The 16,195-nt window shown below is 40.8% G+C and overlaps 1 protein-coding gene across 5 annotated transcripts in view; it reads left to right on the top strand.

The window, feature by feature from the left end:
* The window catches only part of arhgap32b (Rho GTPase activating protein 32b), a 72,383-nt gene that overhangs the window by 47,403 nt on the left and 8,785 nt on the right, over positions 1 to 16,195 (top strand). For 4 of the 5 annotated variants that reach the window (XM_058087653.2, XM_058087652.2, XM_058087656.2 and 1 more), the window contains 9 exons: positions 79 to 153; positions 10,359 to 10,508; positions 11,997 to 12,099; positions 12,536 to 12,680; positions 13,521 to 13,603; positions 13,812 to 13,919; positions 14,189 to 14,334; positions 14,431 to 14,632; positions 15,952 to 16,097. In XM_058087653.2, the coding sequence (XP_057943636.2) occupies positions 79 to 153; positions 10,359 to 10,508; positions 11,997 to 12,099; positions 12,536 to 12,680; positions 13,521 to 13,603; positions 13,812 to 13,919; positions 14,189 to 14,334; positions 14,431 to 14,632; positions 15,952 to 16,097 (1,158 nt within the window). The remainder of the gene's footprint in view (positions 1 to 78; positions 154 to 10,358; positions 10,509 to 11,996; positions 12,100 to 12,535; positions 12,681 to 13,520; positions 13,604 to 13,811; positions 13,920 to 14,188; positions 14,335 to 14,430; positions 14,633 to 15,951; positions 16,098 to 16,195) is intronic. The other variant, XM_058087654.2, reaches the window with a different exon arrangement.

Raw genomic sequence — 16,195 nt, 5'->3', positions numbered from 1 at the left:
ATCCATCTGATCATCCATCCGTCTTTCTGTTGGTCCATCCGTCCATCCGTCCGTCCGTCTCCGTCGAGCTGCATGCAGATTTGGAGATGGAGAGTGTAATGCAAGACAATGCATGGGTGGCCGAGCCGTTAAACCACTACAGCCTAAGTTCAGGTAGACCACAGCCCCGAAAACTAACCCCAAACCAAGACTTGTTTTGTTTTCGTGCGCATACTCAATATGCAATTTCAAAACAAACAATCTATTCATTCAACGTATATTCACCACAATCTATTCATTTTTCATATCTCAATACAATTTTTCCAGTGGAAAAATAATATACAGTAAAGTCTTGTTATATCGATATTGTCGGGAGTCGGAAAAAATATCGATATAACCGGACTGTCGATATATCCGATCCTGCGCCGAACTGCATTAAAAGTGGGCAATAATGCACTCGACATTGTTCTATAGTATAGAACAATGTCGAGCAGCTTAAATCAATCTTTGCTTAAGGATTTCAATACCAAAAAAGAACACGGCGAACGGCTGCTTCCAGTCAACTTTATTTTTCACACTTTCACCACCAGAGCACAGCACACACACCGATTCCCGCACTTCCTGGTTCACAGGTCATGCTCAACCCGCCCCACATAGCTGGCCAAACACATGCCTGCAACAGAAGAACCAACTGGTGGTGGAAGTGTGAAAAATAAAGTTGACTGGAAGCAGCCGTTCGCCGTGTTCTTTTTTGGTATTGAAATCCTTAAGCAAAGATTGATTTAAGCTGCTTTTGTATCGATATAAGCAGACCAAATTGGCTGGCGGGAGATGAAAAGGGCATCGTAGTAACCGGATTATCATAATAACCGGGTATCGTACTAACGGAACTAATTGTATCATAAAAGACTAGAAATTTGCCGGGAAATGAAAATAGTATCGTAATAAGCAGTAATTCATTATAACCGATATCGATATAACGAGACTTTACTGTAAATTGATATCAGTTTTTGCCGGGTCATGTTTTAGTCGTCATAATACCAAATAAACAGAGGATGTTTAAAGCAGAGATGGTTCGATACCACTTTTTCTATACAGTAGCAGCGCATTTGTATGCATGTGCAGGTTGTTCTTCGTTTATGACGTTTTTATTGAGTCGTTAAAAACGTACCGCACATTCCGCCGGTGTACAAACCGTCATTAAAAAAAAAACTCATGACGAGCTTGTCAACACATTGGAAATTGCAGGAAGTCAATATAAGATTAAGATATGCCTTTATTCGTCCCTCAGTGGGGAAATGTGTATTGCACAGCAGCAAGAGTACAGAGTCAGTTAAGCAGTACAAAATACACAATATAGAAAAATAAACAATATAAACAACCCAAGTATTAACAAAATCAACAGTTTTTCCCAGAGTTATATACAATACAGTATGTAGATAATATGAAACGAGTAATAGTCATCTTACAAAAAAAAACATTAAACTCATCTCGCAGCAACTTAACAGTCAAAATATATTCCTCTGGAATATACAAACATGTGCCAATATGAGTTTAGAACGCATTTGCGTTTGAGCAAAGCGTTTCATTGAGGGCAAGCAGCATAGAAAATGGTGGCTAAAAATACAATATGTCACTGGATATAGACACAGCCAATCTTTACAAAAGCAACAATGTTTTCGATTGTATTTGTGTTGGCCCCTGAAGGTACAGTACATGCAAATACTTCAGGGGTGAGAGCCAGGTTATTCCGGCATTTCTCTATTGCGTCTGGATAAGGGCCAGCTGTGTTTGTTGCGGGTCTGTTTGGTCGAAGCTGAAAGGCCGTGGCAGGGTTGTCGTGGTTCTGGGTCTGGACTGGCCTTGATTTATTTAATCCTTTTACAATTGGGTGAGGTGGGTGGGTGGAGGGAGGAGGGGGGGGGTTGCAAACCCATCCATTGAGTGTTGAGCTTTGTTCTGCGACAGTACGAATCTAATGCTCCCCTCGCCATGGCGACTGAAAAGAGCACATTCCTGTAGGGAGCGACAGAGCGTTGGAGAGAAAAAAGCCATACCCTTCATGCGCTATGAAGCATTAAGCATACATCACTGTTAAAAAAATCAGGACAAATTATATATTAATAATGGAATCTTTTTGTAGTTATTCATTCATTTTCTACCGCTTTTTCCTCATGAGGGTCGCGGGGGGTGCTGGAGCCGATCCCAGCTGTCTTCGGGCGAGAGAGGCGGGGTACACCCTGGACTGGTGGCCAGCCAGGGCACATATAGACAAACAACCATTCACACTCACATTCATACCTATGGACAATTTTTTTGGAAAATTTGAAACCGGAGTACCCGGAGAAAACCCACGCATGCACGGGGAGAACATGCAAACTCCACACAGAGATGGCCGTGGGTGGAATTGAACCCTGGTCTCCTAGCTGTGAGGTCTGCGCGCTAACCACTAGTCCGCCGTGTCGCGGTTATTTTTGTAGTTAGAGCATAAAAAAGTGTTTTATAAAATCATTATTAGAGCCCTCATGTCATGATATAACACCCCTATAGTCGCATTTACACACAAAGTGGTCCTTCAATTTTTCTGTATGCTGGCTTTTGCTAACCAGGTTAGAGAAAAGGTTACCATGATAATAAAAAAAGCCACATTTCTCCTTATTTTCCTCCGGTTGCTCACCCAGATGTTGCACAAACTCCTTGCTTGCACGCATTCCATCATGTCTGGGGAGCTGTGATTCGGGCAGCTGTTTGAGCGGATATGAGCTCAAACAGCTGATGATGCGATGGAGAGAGAAAGTGTGGGAGATGTTCTCGTTTGTTACTGAAAGGATTTTCGGTGTGTGTGACTCGACTCTGCCCATGAGCAATATTTTCACTTTTTTGGAGGTGGCTAGTTAGAAACTATGTTGTTAACTTGGGTCTACAACATCCATCCCCCGGCAGAATTTCCCACAGGATCGCCATGTATTATCTTCATCATCAAATTAGCATAATTGGCTGACTCACAAAGCAAATATGTTTCGAACTACAAGTGAACTTTTCTTCTGTCGCTGAACAAACAAGACTGAGCCGCCTCTGAGTGCTTTTAGATGGGGGTGGGGCCCATCACGTGCTTTCATGTCAGACTCTCCTAAAGACTCCTCACTAGATTTGTTGCTAGTTGCTTTTTTGTTTGGGGAAAATAGTATTGACTTAGTCTGTCTTGTGGACCTTATCCAACAAAGCCATAACAGCGATCTGCATGTTTAAGCAATTCCTCTGATATAAACTACTACTATGGTATTATTATTTTAAAAGCGGAAACAATATTGTACATAGCACAAAAGTCATTCAGGGTCGTGGGGGGTGCTGGAGCCTATCCCAGCTGTCTTCGGGCGAAAGGCGGGGTACACCCTGGACTGGTGGCCAGCCAATCACAGGGCACATATAGACAAACAACCATTCACACTCACATTCATACCTATGGACAATTTGGAGTCGCTAATTAACCTAGCATGTTTTTGGAATGTGGGAGGAAACCGGAGTACCCGGAGAAAACCCACGCATGCACGGGTAGAACATGCAAACTCCACACAGAGATGGCCGAGGGTGGAATTGAATCCTGGTCTCCGAGCTGTGAGGTCTGCGCGCTAACCACTCAAACTCTGTGCAGCCGGCACAAAAGTCAAAATAACTTTCATTCATTCATTCATTTTCTACCGCTTTTTCCTCACGAGGGTCGCGGGGGTGCTGGAGCCTATCCCAGCTGTCTTCAGGCGAGAGGCGGGGTACACCCTGGACTGGTGGCCAGCCAATCACAGGGCACATATAGACAAACAACCATTCACACTCACATTCATACCTATGGACAATTTGGAGTCGCCAATTAACCTAGCATGTTTTTGGAATGTGGGAGGAAACCGGAGTACCCGGAGAAAACCCACGCATGCACGGGGAGAACATGCAAACTCCACACAGAGATGGCCGAGGGTGGAATTGAATCCTGGTCTCCGAGCTGTGAGGTCTGCGCGCTAACCACTCAAACGCCGTGCAGCCCGTACAAAAGTCAAAATAATTTCATTTTATTTTAATAATTACGGCCGAGTGGTTAGCGCACGTTCTCCCCGTGCATGCGTGGGTTTTCCCACATTAAAATAAAATAAAATAATTTTGACTCTTGTGCGGGCTTGCACGGCGTTTGAGTGGTTAGCGCGCAGACCTCACAGCTCGGAGACCAGGGTTCAATTCCACCCTCGGCCATCTCTGTGTGGAGTTTGCATGTTCTCCCTGTGCATGCGTGGGTTTTCTCCGGGTACTCCGGTTTCCTCCCACATTCCAAAAACATGCTAGGTTAATTGGCGACTCCAAATAGGTTGTTTATCTATATGTGCCCTGTGATTGGCTGGCGACCAGTCCAGGAAAGACAGCTGGGATAGGCTCCAGCACCCCCCGCCACCCTCGTGAGGATAAGCGGTAGAAAATGAATGAATGATGAAATATGGCTTCATGTTGAGGCAAAAGCCGGTCAAAAGTCATCATTTTAAGTTCGCAATCATGACGTCATGAAGCGTTTACTGTGTGAACGGACCTGCGGGTGTTGTCTTATGTCTCATGGTGTTGGTGGGCGGGGTTGTCCACGATGGAGAGCAGTTTTGTACTCCTGCCTCCAACTGGGTGCCAATAGCTCAGGAACAAACAGACACGAAAAAATTCACAACCTAAAGTAGGCTTTGAGTTTGAAACCCTTGACCCCCTGAGTGTCACATGTGTCGTCATAGTCCGACCGCAGTCCCATGACTCTGGGCCACAAACAAATCAGTTTAGTTTAATTTAGACTAGACACACCTTCTTAAGATCTAATTACCCGGGAGAAAGTGCAGTATTTCCCACATATTCATTTATGTTGTATTCATTGTCAGCTCATAACAGCGATTTAGCAAAGTTAAGCTACTATGTGAGACAGTACCACAGCCAGCATTCAACCCAAACTGAGGTTCGCCAACAGTTTTTATGCAGTTTAATTTGGGAAAAATGGAAAAATGGAAAAATTTAATTTGGGAAAAACGGCAGCACGGCGGTCGAGTGGTTAGCGTGCAGACCTCAAAGCTAAGAGACCAGGGTTCAATTCCACCCTCGGCCATCTCTGTGTGGAGTTTGCATGTTCTCCCCGTGCATGCGTGGGTTTTCTCCGGATACTCCGGTTTCCTCCCACATTCCAAAAACATGCTAGGTTAATTGGCGACTCCAAATTGTCCATAGGTATGAATGTGAGTGTGAATGGTTGTTTGTCTATATGTGCCCTGTGATTGGCTGGCCACCAGTCCAGGGTGTACCCCGCCTCTCGCCCAAAGACAGCTGGGATAGGCTCCAGCACCCCCGCGACCCTCGTGAGGATAAGCGGTAGAAAATGAATGAATGAATGAAAAACTGTGAAAAATGAAGACTTCGGTAACATACGCTAGCTGGCGGTGGTGTACTATTCTTTGGTTGAAATTTTTTTTATTTAATTTTATATTTTTTTATATATTTTTATATTTCATATATATTTATATTTTATTTATTAATTTAAAAACTTAAACTAGCAGGAACTAAGCAGGAAGTGAACAAATGTAACAGTTACTGATTGTAAAAGTACCAGATGGAGGGGTAGGATTTAATAAGCTTTGCTTCTTCCTACTCCTTTTGGACATGTGGAACTGTGAACTGATTATGTGATGCATTCAATTGTAATCTGATGTATGTTCAAATGAAATAAAACCATTACCATTACCTTATCATTATGCTGAACTAGCTTGCGGGTGTCCTGCTCATGGCGCCACTGTTAGCCTGGCTAACTTCCTGTTTTGTTCTGTGAACTTGCAGTATTTATCCCATGCAGTTGTTTGTGTGTGTGTGTGGGGGGGGGGGGTCGTATGAGCAACATAGCAGCATTTTGAAGTTAATGTTTTTGGATGTTGTTGACCACTGTATTTTGGGGGAAAAATAACCACATTTCAGCCAGCATGTGACCTTAAATGGATTCCCCGCGCTACTTAAAAGTTTCTTTTCGTTCATTGTAACCGGGGGCTGCCCGGGTTGTGGATTAATGAAATGTCCCACACATCTGGGAGCAGTTGAATGCAGCACGAGTGTTTTTTTTTGTTTTGTTTTTTTTAACCAATGCTGTAACCCAGAGGCGCGCACGCGCCAGTTTGCGCGTGGGTGAGATGCTATTAGCTGACAGAGCAGAGAGGACTCACAACACTGCGGTCGTCTTTGGGGTTTTTTTTTCCACTCTTCAAACCTTTGTCATCGTTCTGGCTCTTATTAAGAGTCGAACAAACGGCGCCTTTTCGACCTTTGGATGAGACTGGTTCCGTTTAGAATAACTTTTTTTTTTTACCCACGAGGAAGAAAATGACCGACGTTTTAGAGTCAGTTTGAAGTTTATTCGGTGATTTAACACTGTGGAAACAAGGTAAGAACGGAGTGCCATTTTTGGGCGAGTGGTAGTCGTGAACAACGCTATTTATTCTCTGTGTACTGTTAATGTTAATGCTATGACACAAGCTGACATCCAAGCTGACTTTTGGGTATATTGTTTTATATTTACATAACAAGTAACACCATAAAATCCTTTGATTTTTCAATGGGTGGGAAAATAGTAAATACTGTATGACGTGTACTAACTACTGCGTTGTTAAATGGTGTGTTTCCCGGTAATGAAGCCTTTGTACGCTGAAAGGAAGTGAGCAATTTGACCCTTGGAGTAATGGAGGGGTGTTCAAAGTCTTAAGGAAATATAAGGAAATAGGCCACTTGTGTTTGTATTCATCACTAAAGGCTTTCATGACTACTAACATGGTTTATGCATATGTAAAGCCAACCTTTTTGGCTTTTTTCTAGGTAATTTGTGTTTTTAAACTCTAACATAACATGAAGGTATTGACTTATGAGTGTCTTATAACACACACGGGCTGTTAAAATAAAAAAAAACATGAATGACGTATCTAGTGCTGATTTTAAATATAATATTACACCTTAAATCTCACTGTATTGTGACCCCGGCATGCCTTACGTGTTTGTTGTTACTAGTTGTTGCTACATTTCAGGGGTGTCCAAAGTGCGGCCCAATGGTTGCTTAAAATTATAATTTAACTAGAAAAAAAAAAATTGAGATGGAGCAAAAATTGAAAAAATTGCTGTAATTTTACGAGAATAAAGTCAAAATATTACGATAAAAAATGTATTCTAACAAGAAAAAAACTAAATTTTTATATTATATAATAATTGTTATATTATGATGTCAAAATGTTGATTCAAAGGAAAAGGCAATTTTTGAAGAGTTATAATATGATGAGAAACAAAAAACTAATAAGGTTGTCATTTTTGGAAAATTAGGTTGCGGAAAAGGTTATAATGTTATAAGAATAAAGTCAAAATATAAATAGAAATGAGATTAAACTTGTATTTGTATTTCAGATGGAGCAAAAATTGAAAAAATTTGCTCTAACTTTACGGGAATAAAGTCAAAATATTACGATAAAAATGTATTCTAACAAGAAAAAACATTTTTATATTATATAATAATTGTTATATTATGATGACAAAATGTTGATTCAAAGGAAAAGGCAATCTTCGATAATGAGGAACAAAAAACTAATAAGGTTGTCATTTTTGGAAAATTAGGTTGCGGAAAAGGTTATAATGTTACAAGAATAAAGTCAAAATATAAATAGAAATGAGAATAAACTTTTATTTGTGTGAAGAAAAATACTGTAAATTTAGTCGCATAGAGTTCAATTAAAAGTTATTGTTGGAATAAAGTCAAAATATTGTCGGGAATAAAGTCATAATATTACGTGAAGCCAATGAATGAAGATTAAGTATGAGGTATTGAATAAATGAAGTATTAATATTTTTGAAAATTTAAGAAAAAAACAGTCCAAATGGAGGAAAGAAGAGCCAAGTTCAGCGAGTGCTGCTGTGCCCCAAACCCCCCCCCCCCAACCCAGCATTTAATGTGTTACTTTTCCATTTCACAGCCACACTTCCAAACTTTATGACCAAAACCCAACACATGACTTAGCATTGGAATGTGTCACTGCTGTAAAAAGAGTCTTCCAGCACATCCATGCAAAAACACTCCAGCTGAATGTTAAGTGTCAGCGCATGTAGCTTCTTTAAATGGATGATGTAAGTATTTCATTGTGATTCACAACGCTTGAACTTTCCCCACTGGAGAGCCTAACTGGGTTCTGGAGGGGGTTTGGCTGAAGCTGTGCTAAGATGATTGTGATGATTTTTAGATTTAAACACACGCAACTTATACCAGATATATTCGTAACATCAATGCCGTGTTGCCACGAAGCAGGAACTTTCCTTGTCTGCTTCCTTTTGAAAGGTTGCTCTCTGATTGAATTGACAGGGCTGTGGTGCTTTTTGGGTCGGGGCAGGGAAAGAAATAACGTTATTTGCCATTACGTGGATAATCGTTTTCTGCTGCAAATGCCCCAGTCGTCATATCCAAGCCACAGCAGGGGGAAAATCTTTGTCACAGTCACATGGGGCCCGCAAGAGAAACCTGCCCGTGGTCTTCCGTGCTCTGTCCTTGTCTGGATTTTTATCTGCTTTACATTCAAATGCCAGGCCGGGGCTGCTGGCTCAAATTTCCACAGCTTTAAGCATCTGGATCCCCACCCTTGCAGCAGTGTCACATGTCAACGATTTAGGACCGCGTTCTGAAAAATAGCATCTGATTGAAACAGCCCAGCTTCAGTACTGCCATCACTGCATTCTTGAAAATTACCAATGATTGCCGGAATGTCCGTGTTGAAAATGTGTGAAGTTGGAAAAAAAATGATGTCCACCAGACAAGAAGCATCGAATATGAGATGCTATCCCTTAGGGTCGAAACAAAAACGGAAACAGAAATATGATCTAATTTTACCCAAAGACTCTCACTCCACTGTTGTTAGTAGGGAGGTCCTGATCCAATCTTCAGGATTGCTTATCGACTTCCACTGTATTTTAAAGATCGGATTAGGTAGTGCTAGTGGTTTCCCACTCAACTCCCGCCACCCGCTTAGAAAAAAGCTAACACCACCATGTGTCTGCGGTGCACCATGGTGAACTTAGCTACAGCAGGAGTTGACCCTCACTGTGCCTGGACTGCTGTCATTGTGTGGGGAGCTCGCTCAGGAATTGCTGCATTTAACCGCTGGTTGTTCATACTAGAGAGAGTCAATAAATTACTATTGGTAATGGTTTAATTTCATTTGAACATGCATCAGATTACAATTGAATGCATCACATAATCAGTTCACAGTTCCACATGTCCAAAAGGAGTAGGAAGAAGCAAAGCTTATTAAATCCTACCCCTCCATCTGGTACTTTTACAATCAGTAACTGTTACATTTGTTCACTTCCTGCTTTCCATAATACAGTTTAAGGTTTTTTTTTGTTGTAATTTTTTGTCCCGTACTGAAGTACAATGACATAACATAATGTGTACCATAGTAACTGTCAATATAGTGATATATATCTATATACATATATTGCACATCATGACTGGTTCAAGACTCTATCCTTGTATTTAGCAAACATCAACTGCTTGTATTGTTTCTTGAATTGGCTCATCGTTGTGCATTGTTTGAGGTCCTTACTCAATCCATTCCATAGTTTGATTCCACATACTGAAATGCTATGGCTTTGCAACGTAGTCCGAGCATATAAGTGTTTCAAATTAGTTCTTCCTTGAGATCATATTTCTCCTCTCTTGTAGAGAAGTATTGGATGACATTATTAGGTAATTGGTTATTTTTTAGCCTTATGCATTATTTTAGCTGTTTGAAGATGAACTATATCAGCACGTTTAAGTATTTGTGATTTTAGAAATAAGGCGTTAGTATGTTCTCTTTAGGCGGCATTATGAATTATCTTTACTGGCCTTTTTTGCAGTACATATTGCATTGATGGTTATTTTTTAGCCTTATGCATTATTTTAGCTGTTTGAAGATGAACTATATCAGCAAGTTTAAGTATTTGTGATTTTAGAAATAAGGAGTTAGTATGTTCTCTGTAGGCGGCATTATGAATTATCCTTACTGACCTTTTTTGCAGTACATATTGCGTTGAAGAGATTTTTTTTTAAAACCATATATTCTAAATCACACCACAAATAGATCTATGAGCATGTCAAATTATCAGTCTGATAGATGACTGAAATTCAGCATTAATGTGGATATACAGCAATGTGGTTCTCCATTTCCTCTTTTTACAATGGAAACATTTCCTAATACTATTTCTGAAACTGTCTCATATTAGTACATGTTTTTACTTTTGTCTGTACTCCTAATTGCACTGTATTGATACACACAGTGTTGGGTTCCTTATGAGTGTTTTGGATCTGCCTTCCTCAGTGTCCAAGAAGCATGGCAAGCTGATCACCTTCTTGCGCTCCTTCATGAAGTCCAGGCCCACCAAGCAGAAGCTGAAACAGAGGGGAATCCTCCGGGAGAGGGTGTTTGGCTGCGACCTGGGGGAGCACCTCCTCAATTCTGGGCATGACGGTGAGGAAGAGTACTGTGAGATGATTGACGTTTTTGCTTTGATTTTGACAGTCGTTCACCGCTGATCGATAAAACAAGCTCAAACATAAGACGACGCTAACTCAGGCTCTCCATGGAACCTCTACTACTGGTCCAGATTCCCCTATATCTGGTGCTGTGAACACTTGCGTGTCTGTTTTCCTTGTCTTTCGCCTCCTAACAGGCAGGATGAGGCATAATGTCCATCCTCACTGGTCTCCTTTCTGCTGGAGAATGCCACCTGGTTTCCTTCAAGCTTGCATTTTCTTCTGTCTTGCTATGTGTGGAATTTGTCTGAGCGGCTCTGTCGGCGAGTGTCTCTGGATATTTGAGCCGTGGGAGGCCCGGGAACCTCTTTGTACACATTATCCTTATCTCTAATGTACACGCACACAGACACAGTAAATAACATAGTTTGTGTAAAACACCCACTAAAGGCTTTCATGACTACTAACATGGTTTATGCATATGGAAAGCCAACCTTTTGGCTTTTTTTTCTAGGTAATTTGTGTTTTTAAACTCTAACATAACATGAAGGTATTGACTTATGAGTGTCTTAAAACACACACGGGCTGTTAAAATAAAAAACATGAATGATGTATCTAGTGCTGATTTTAAATATAATGCACACCTTATTTCTCACTGTATTGTGACCCAGCATGCCTTAGATAAACTTACGTGTTTGTTGTTACTAATTGTTGCTACATTTCAGGGGTGTCCAAAGTGCGGCCCAGGGAACTGTTGCTTAAAACTATAATTTAACAAGAAAATAAAATTAAAAAAAATTGAGATGGAGCAAAAATTTAAAAATTTGCTGTAACTTTACGGGAATAAAGTCAAAATATTACAATAAAAAATTTATTCTAACAAGAAAAAAACAAAATTTTTGTTATATTATGATGACAAAATGTTGATTCAAAGGAAAAGGCAATTTTTGAAGAGTTATAATATGATGAGAAACAAAAAACTAATAAGGTTGTCATTCTTGGAAAATTAGGTTGCGGAAAAGGTTATAATGTTACAAGAATAAAGTCAAAATATAAATAGAAATGAGAATAAACTTGTATTTGTATGAAGAAAAATACTGTAAATTTAGTCGCGTAGAGTTCAATTAAAAGTTATTGTTGGAATAAAGTCAAAATATCGTCAGAATAGTCATAATATTACGTGAAGCCAATGAATGAAGATTAAGTATGAGGTATTGAATTTTCGAAGAGTTATAATATGATGAGAAACACAAACGTGACGTTTGGTGTCATAGTCCATGACACCAAATAGTGACCCAGATAGTCCACACCAGATGAAAACGTTAACGTGAAAAGACCCAAGAGAGGAGGTACTCTCCACCTTTACGTTCCCCCCCAAAAAAAGCTCCTAAATTGATTTCGAACACACTATCCTTGACCCTGCAGGGCAAATATTGAGAGAAAGATCTTTACTTGATTAGTTTTTTTCCTCCCCTGTTTGCAGTTCCCCAAGTCCTTAAGAGCTGCACCGAGTTCATCGAGAAGCATGGTGTGGTGGATGGCATCTACCGCCTCTCTGGGATTGCCTCCAATATCCAGAAATTGCGGTAAGGACCAACGCTGAGCTGCCAGTACAGCTCTGAACCGGGTTTAATGGATGTACGTTCATAGGAATGTCCTTTTGCAAGAAGCTAAAATGTCATTTAATCATTGCCAAAAAAAACAATTATGTATTGTATTGTCAAATTATTACATCTGCAAACACAGGATACAAGCTTTTACGTATTTTTTAATCTGATGGGGTGTATCACCTGTGTTTGCATGTAAATGGCGGATCGATGGCATTCACCAAATGACCTGTCTTTGGATTCATTTGGAGTCTTCTATTGCTTTCTAGCATGATCGCATTATATTACGCCCTTTTTTCTAATGATGAATAAATTAATTATTAATCAACAATTTACGAGCCAGCTTGTCCTGCTTTCACAAGTCATAAAATATCAAAAAAAACATGAACATGTATTTTGTTTTTTCTCTCATTAGGCACGAGTTTGACTCTGAACAGATCCCCGACCTGACCAAAGATGTGTACGTACAGGATATCCACTGTGTGGGCTCGTTGTGTAAGCTCTATTTCAGAGAACTGCCCAACCCCCTGCTCACCTACCAGCTCTATGAGAAATTCTCTGTAAGTAAAGTAAAGCTCCCTGTCAGCTTTTTGTGCTCATGGTTCACTTAAAATGGACCGCATGCAACTTGCTCCAAATGGAAAAAATATAACACCACCATCACTAGCAAGCTTTTTTTTTACAAAAAGGTTTTTGGAGTCATTAGTACATTCCGTGATAGCTTTTACTAGTAGCTAAACTTTGCCAAATTGCTATAATTGACTGACACGTTGGTTTTTTCTGTACTCAAAGCAGGAAGAGGCTGGTTGTAATTTGAGTGTACTGCTGCACAGTCCCTTTTTAAATAGTTTATGAAAGCTGAATATGAGTGATGGATAACTGTAAGATATGGCTGATACATTCCTACATAATTGCAGTGAACTCACACACCTTTTTTTTTTTAATCACTAATGCACCAGGGCTGCACGGCGGTCGAGTGGTTAGCGCGCAGACCTCATAGCTAGGAGACCAGGGTTCAATTCCACCCTCGGTTTGCATGTTCTCCCCGTGCATGCATGGGTTTTCTCCGGGGTACTCCGGTTTCCTCCCACATTCCAAAAACATGCTAGGTTAACTGGCGACTCCAAATTGTCCATAGGTATGAATGTGAGTGTGAATGGTTGTTTGTCTATATGTGCCCTGTGATTGGCTGGCCACCAGTCCAGGGTGTACAAGACAGCTGGGATAGGCTCCAGCACCCCGGCGACCCTCGTGACGATAAGCAGTAGAAAATGAATGCGCCACACTCACACTGTGTTTCTTGAAGCAGTACATTGTCCATGTGATGAGGTACATGCTAATTGTACTGGGATGTGTGGGTTTACTTCTTAATTGCATCTGTGTGTGTGTACACCCTACAGGAAGCTGTGTCAGCAGCAACAGATGAAGAAAGGCTCATTAAAATCCATGACGTCATCCAGCAGCTTCCTCCTCCACATTACAGGTTAGGATAGAGGCACACCTCCTCCGTGTGGCATGCACGGGAAGTGCATGGTTTGTGTTCTGTCTTAACTGTATTGAGTAAGATCATTTGTAAGGTTTTCAAAATGCGGCATGAGATTTTTTTTAGGTGTTTTTTTTTTTATGTCACAAGCAAGCCTGTGAGTATTTCTATAGTAACCAATGCAATCGATTCATATGTATTCCTCTAGAACCCTGGAGTTCCTCATGAGACATCTTTCCCGTTTGGCAGCATTCAGTTACATCACCAACATGCACAGCAAGAACCTGGCCATTGTCTGGGCCCCCAACCTGCTGAGGTGAGAACCTACCATCCATTCCTCCATTCAGGGTGCAGAAGCCCAGACTCCCCGGTCGGCAACCACCTGCTTCAGCTCCACTGGAATGGGAGGCGTTCCCATCCCAGCTGTGAAACATAATCCCTCCAGTGTGTCCTAGGTGTCTCCGGGGCTTTCTCCCAGCTAGGGATGCCCGGAACGCCTCACCGGGAAGGCTTCCAGGAGGCATCCATAGTCCCTAGTTTCTACTTCTTTAATCTGTTTGTACCTTTCTTTGTTTGCTTTCCCAGGTCCAAACAGATTGAATCTGCATGCTTCAGCGGCACCGCAGCCTTCATGGAAGTCAGAATCCAGTCGGTTGTGGTGGAATTCATTCTCAACCACGTGGATGTTCTCTTTAGCGCCAAACTTAGCTCGCTGATACGTGAGGGAGCAGGTATATAACCTTGAAGGCCGAGATGCATAATCATTCCATGCCCCCCCCAACCGCTGCTTCTTACCCAGTAATGGATGTACGTCATCACATCCCCAGGTCACAACACGTTGTCACGGCCAAAGTCTCTGCTGGTTTCATCGCCTTCTACAAAACTCCTTAGTTTGGAGGAGGCTCAGGCTCGGACTCAGGCTCAGATCAACTCTCCTGTCACTGAAGACAGCAAGTACATTGAAGTTGGCGAGGGTCCTGCTGCCCTGCAGGGCAAGTTCCACACTGTCATCGAGTTTCCTACTGAAAGGTTTGTCTATTTATTTTCTTTTGTTTTGTTTCTTTTAGTAGTATTTTTAACCATTTTTTATGCTTCTTACAATGGTTATGTCAGTTCATTACTCCTATAGTTATTTTTTATTCTTTATATTTCTAGATTTTTTTCATGAATTTCAATAGGTTCATTTTATTTTTATTTAATTTTGTGTATTCACCTAGCTATTTTTTTTATTACTGAAAAGCTATATTCTGTCACTCAGGGGTCTCAAACTCAATTTACTTGGGGGCCACTAGAGCTAGGGTCTGGGTGAGACTGGGCCACATCAGGTTTAAAAAAAAAAAACGCATTTATTAAAAACTGAAAAATATACAAACTTTTTCAGTGCTTTGGTTCTGATTTTCTACAATAAAAGCGCTGATAAAACATTCCACTGTTCTCAAATATCTTAATTTTCTACACAAAATAAGATGAAAAATAAATAAACAAATCAAGAATAAAGAAAATCAATCAATCAGTAATAAATAAAATAATAATAATAATAATAAAACTGCAAATAATAAAAACTTAAGAAACCACATGTAGTTGGTGGGTAGACAAATTATTTTTTTCAGATTAAAATGAACAAAGCATTATTAGAGCCCTGTAGACATGACAAAACACGACTATAGTCACATTTATATTCTTTTTATTTACAACATATTGCGCAACTGCAGGGTCTTGAGACACATGCTAACTCGCAGACTAGAGAGCTAGCAACCTAAACGGTAGCCTTCAAGTTATTTCCTTTAAACTTAAATAGCCAAAAACTTACCACTTCCACACGGATAGGGAGGATAACTATTAACAGTTATTTAACCTTTAACATGAACATTAATCAAACGTAATAATTTTTTCTGGGTACATGATACCATACAGCATCCATATCAAACTTGCGCGGGCCGCACTAGCATTAAACTTTCATATCAAGGCGGGGAGGCCTCAAACTAGACACCTGCTCTAAGTCCTACTACATTTAAACTTTAATCTCATTAATTATTGTCCTTTATTGTATTGTGTATTTTGGGGGGATTCTAGCAATCCTGTAATTGCATTGCTTTGTTTCTCCTGCGATAATTTTTACTTTCAACCGAGCAGGCTTCATCAGTTCCTGCTCACGACTAGATAGGACAGCACTAGCCCAAGAGCATGGTATATGATCCGTAGGATGGTATATGATCCGGTTGGAGTTGGACCTTTGCCAGTCATTTGGGTGGAATGACTCCATTTTAACTTGACCCAACTGTCCTACCTAGTCTTTGTGCATGAAGTGCACCTGCATCTCACCAAATGTGTATGTTTTTTAATGACAGGAAGAGGCCGCCTGTTAAATCCAAGAAGTCTCCTGTGGGCAGCTGGCGTTCTTTTTTCAACCTGGGAAAGTCCTCGTCCATGTCCAAACGCAAGTTGCACCGCAACCCCAGCGAGCCCAGTGAACTGAAAGCCATGGCGCTCGGTGGTGTGTCTCTCTTTACTTAAATGGAATGCGTTTGTGTTTCGTACAGGGGTGTAACGCTACGCCAGAATCACTTTGCGATGTGTACTTTGGTTTTAAGC

Source organism: Doryrhamphus excisus, linkage group LG21, assembly GCF_037039965.1.
Source record: "Doryrhamphus excisus strain RoL-2023G ecotype Guam linkage group LG21, RoL_Dexc_Guam_v1.1, whole genome shotgun sequence".
Lineage (NCBI taxonomy): Eukaryota > Metazoa > Chordata > Actinopteri > Syngnathiformes > Syngnathidae > Doryrhamphus > Doryrhamphus excisus.
The sequence above is the reverse complement of the archived record's forward strand: the minus strand, read 5'-3'. Positions and strand labels throughout refer to the sequence as shown.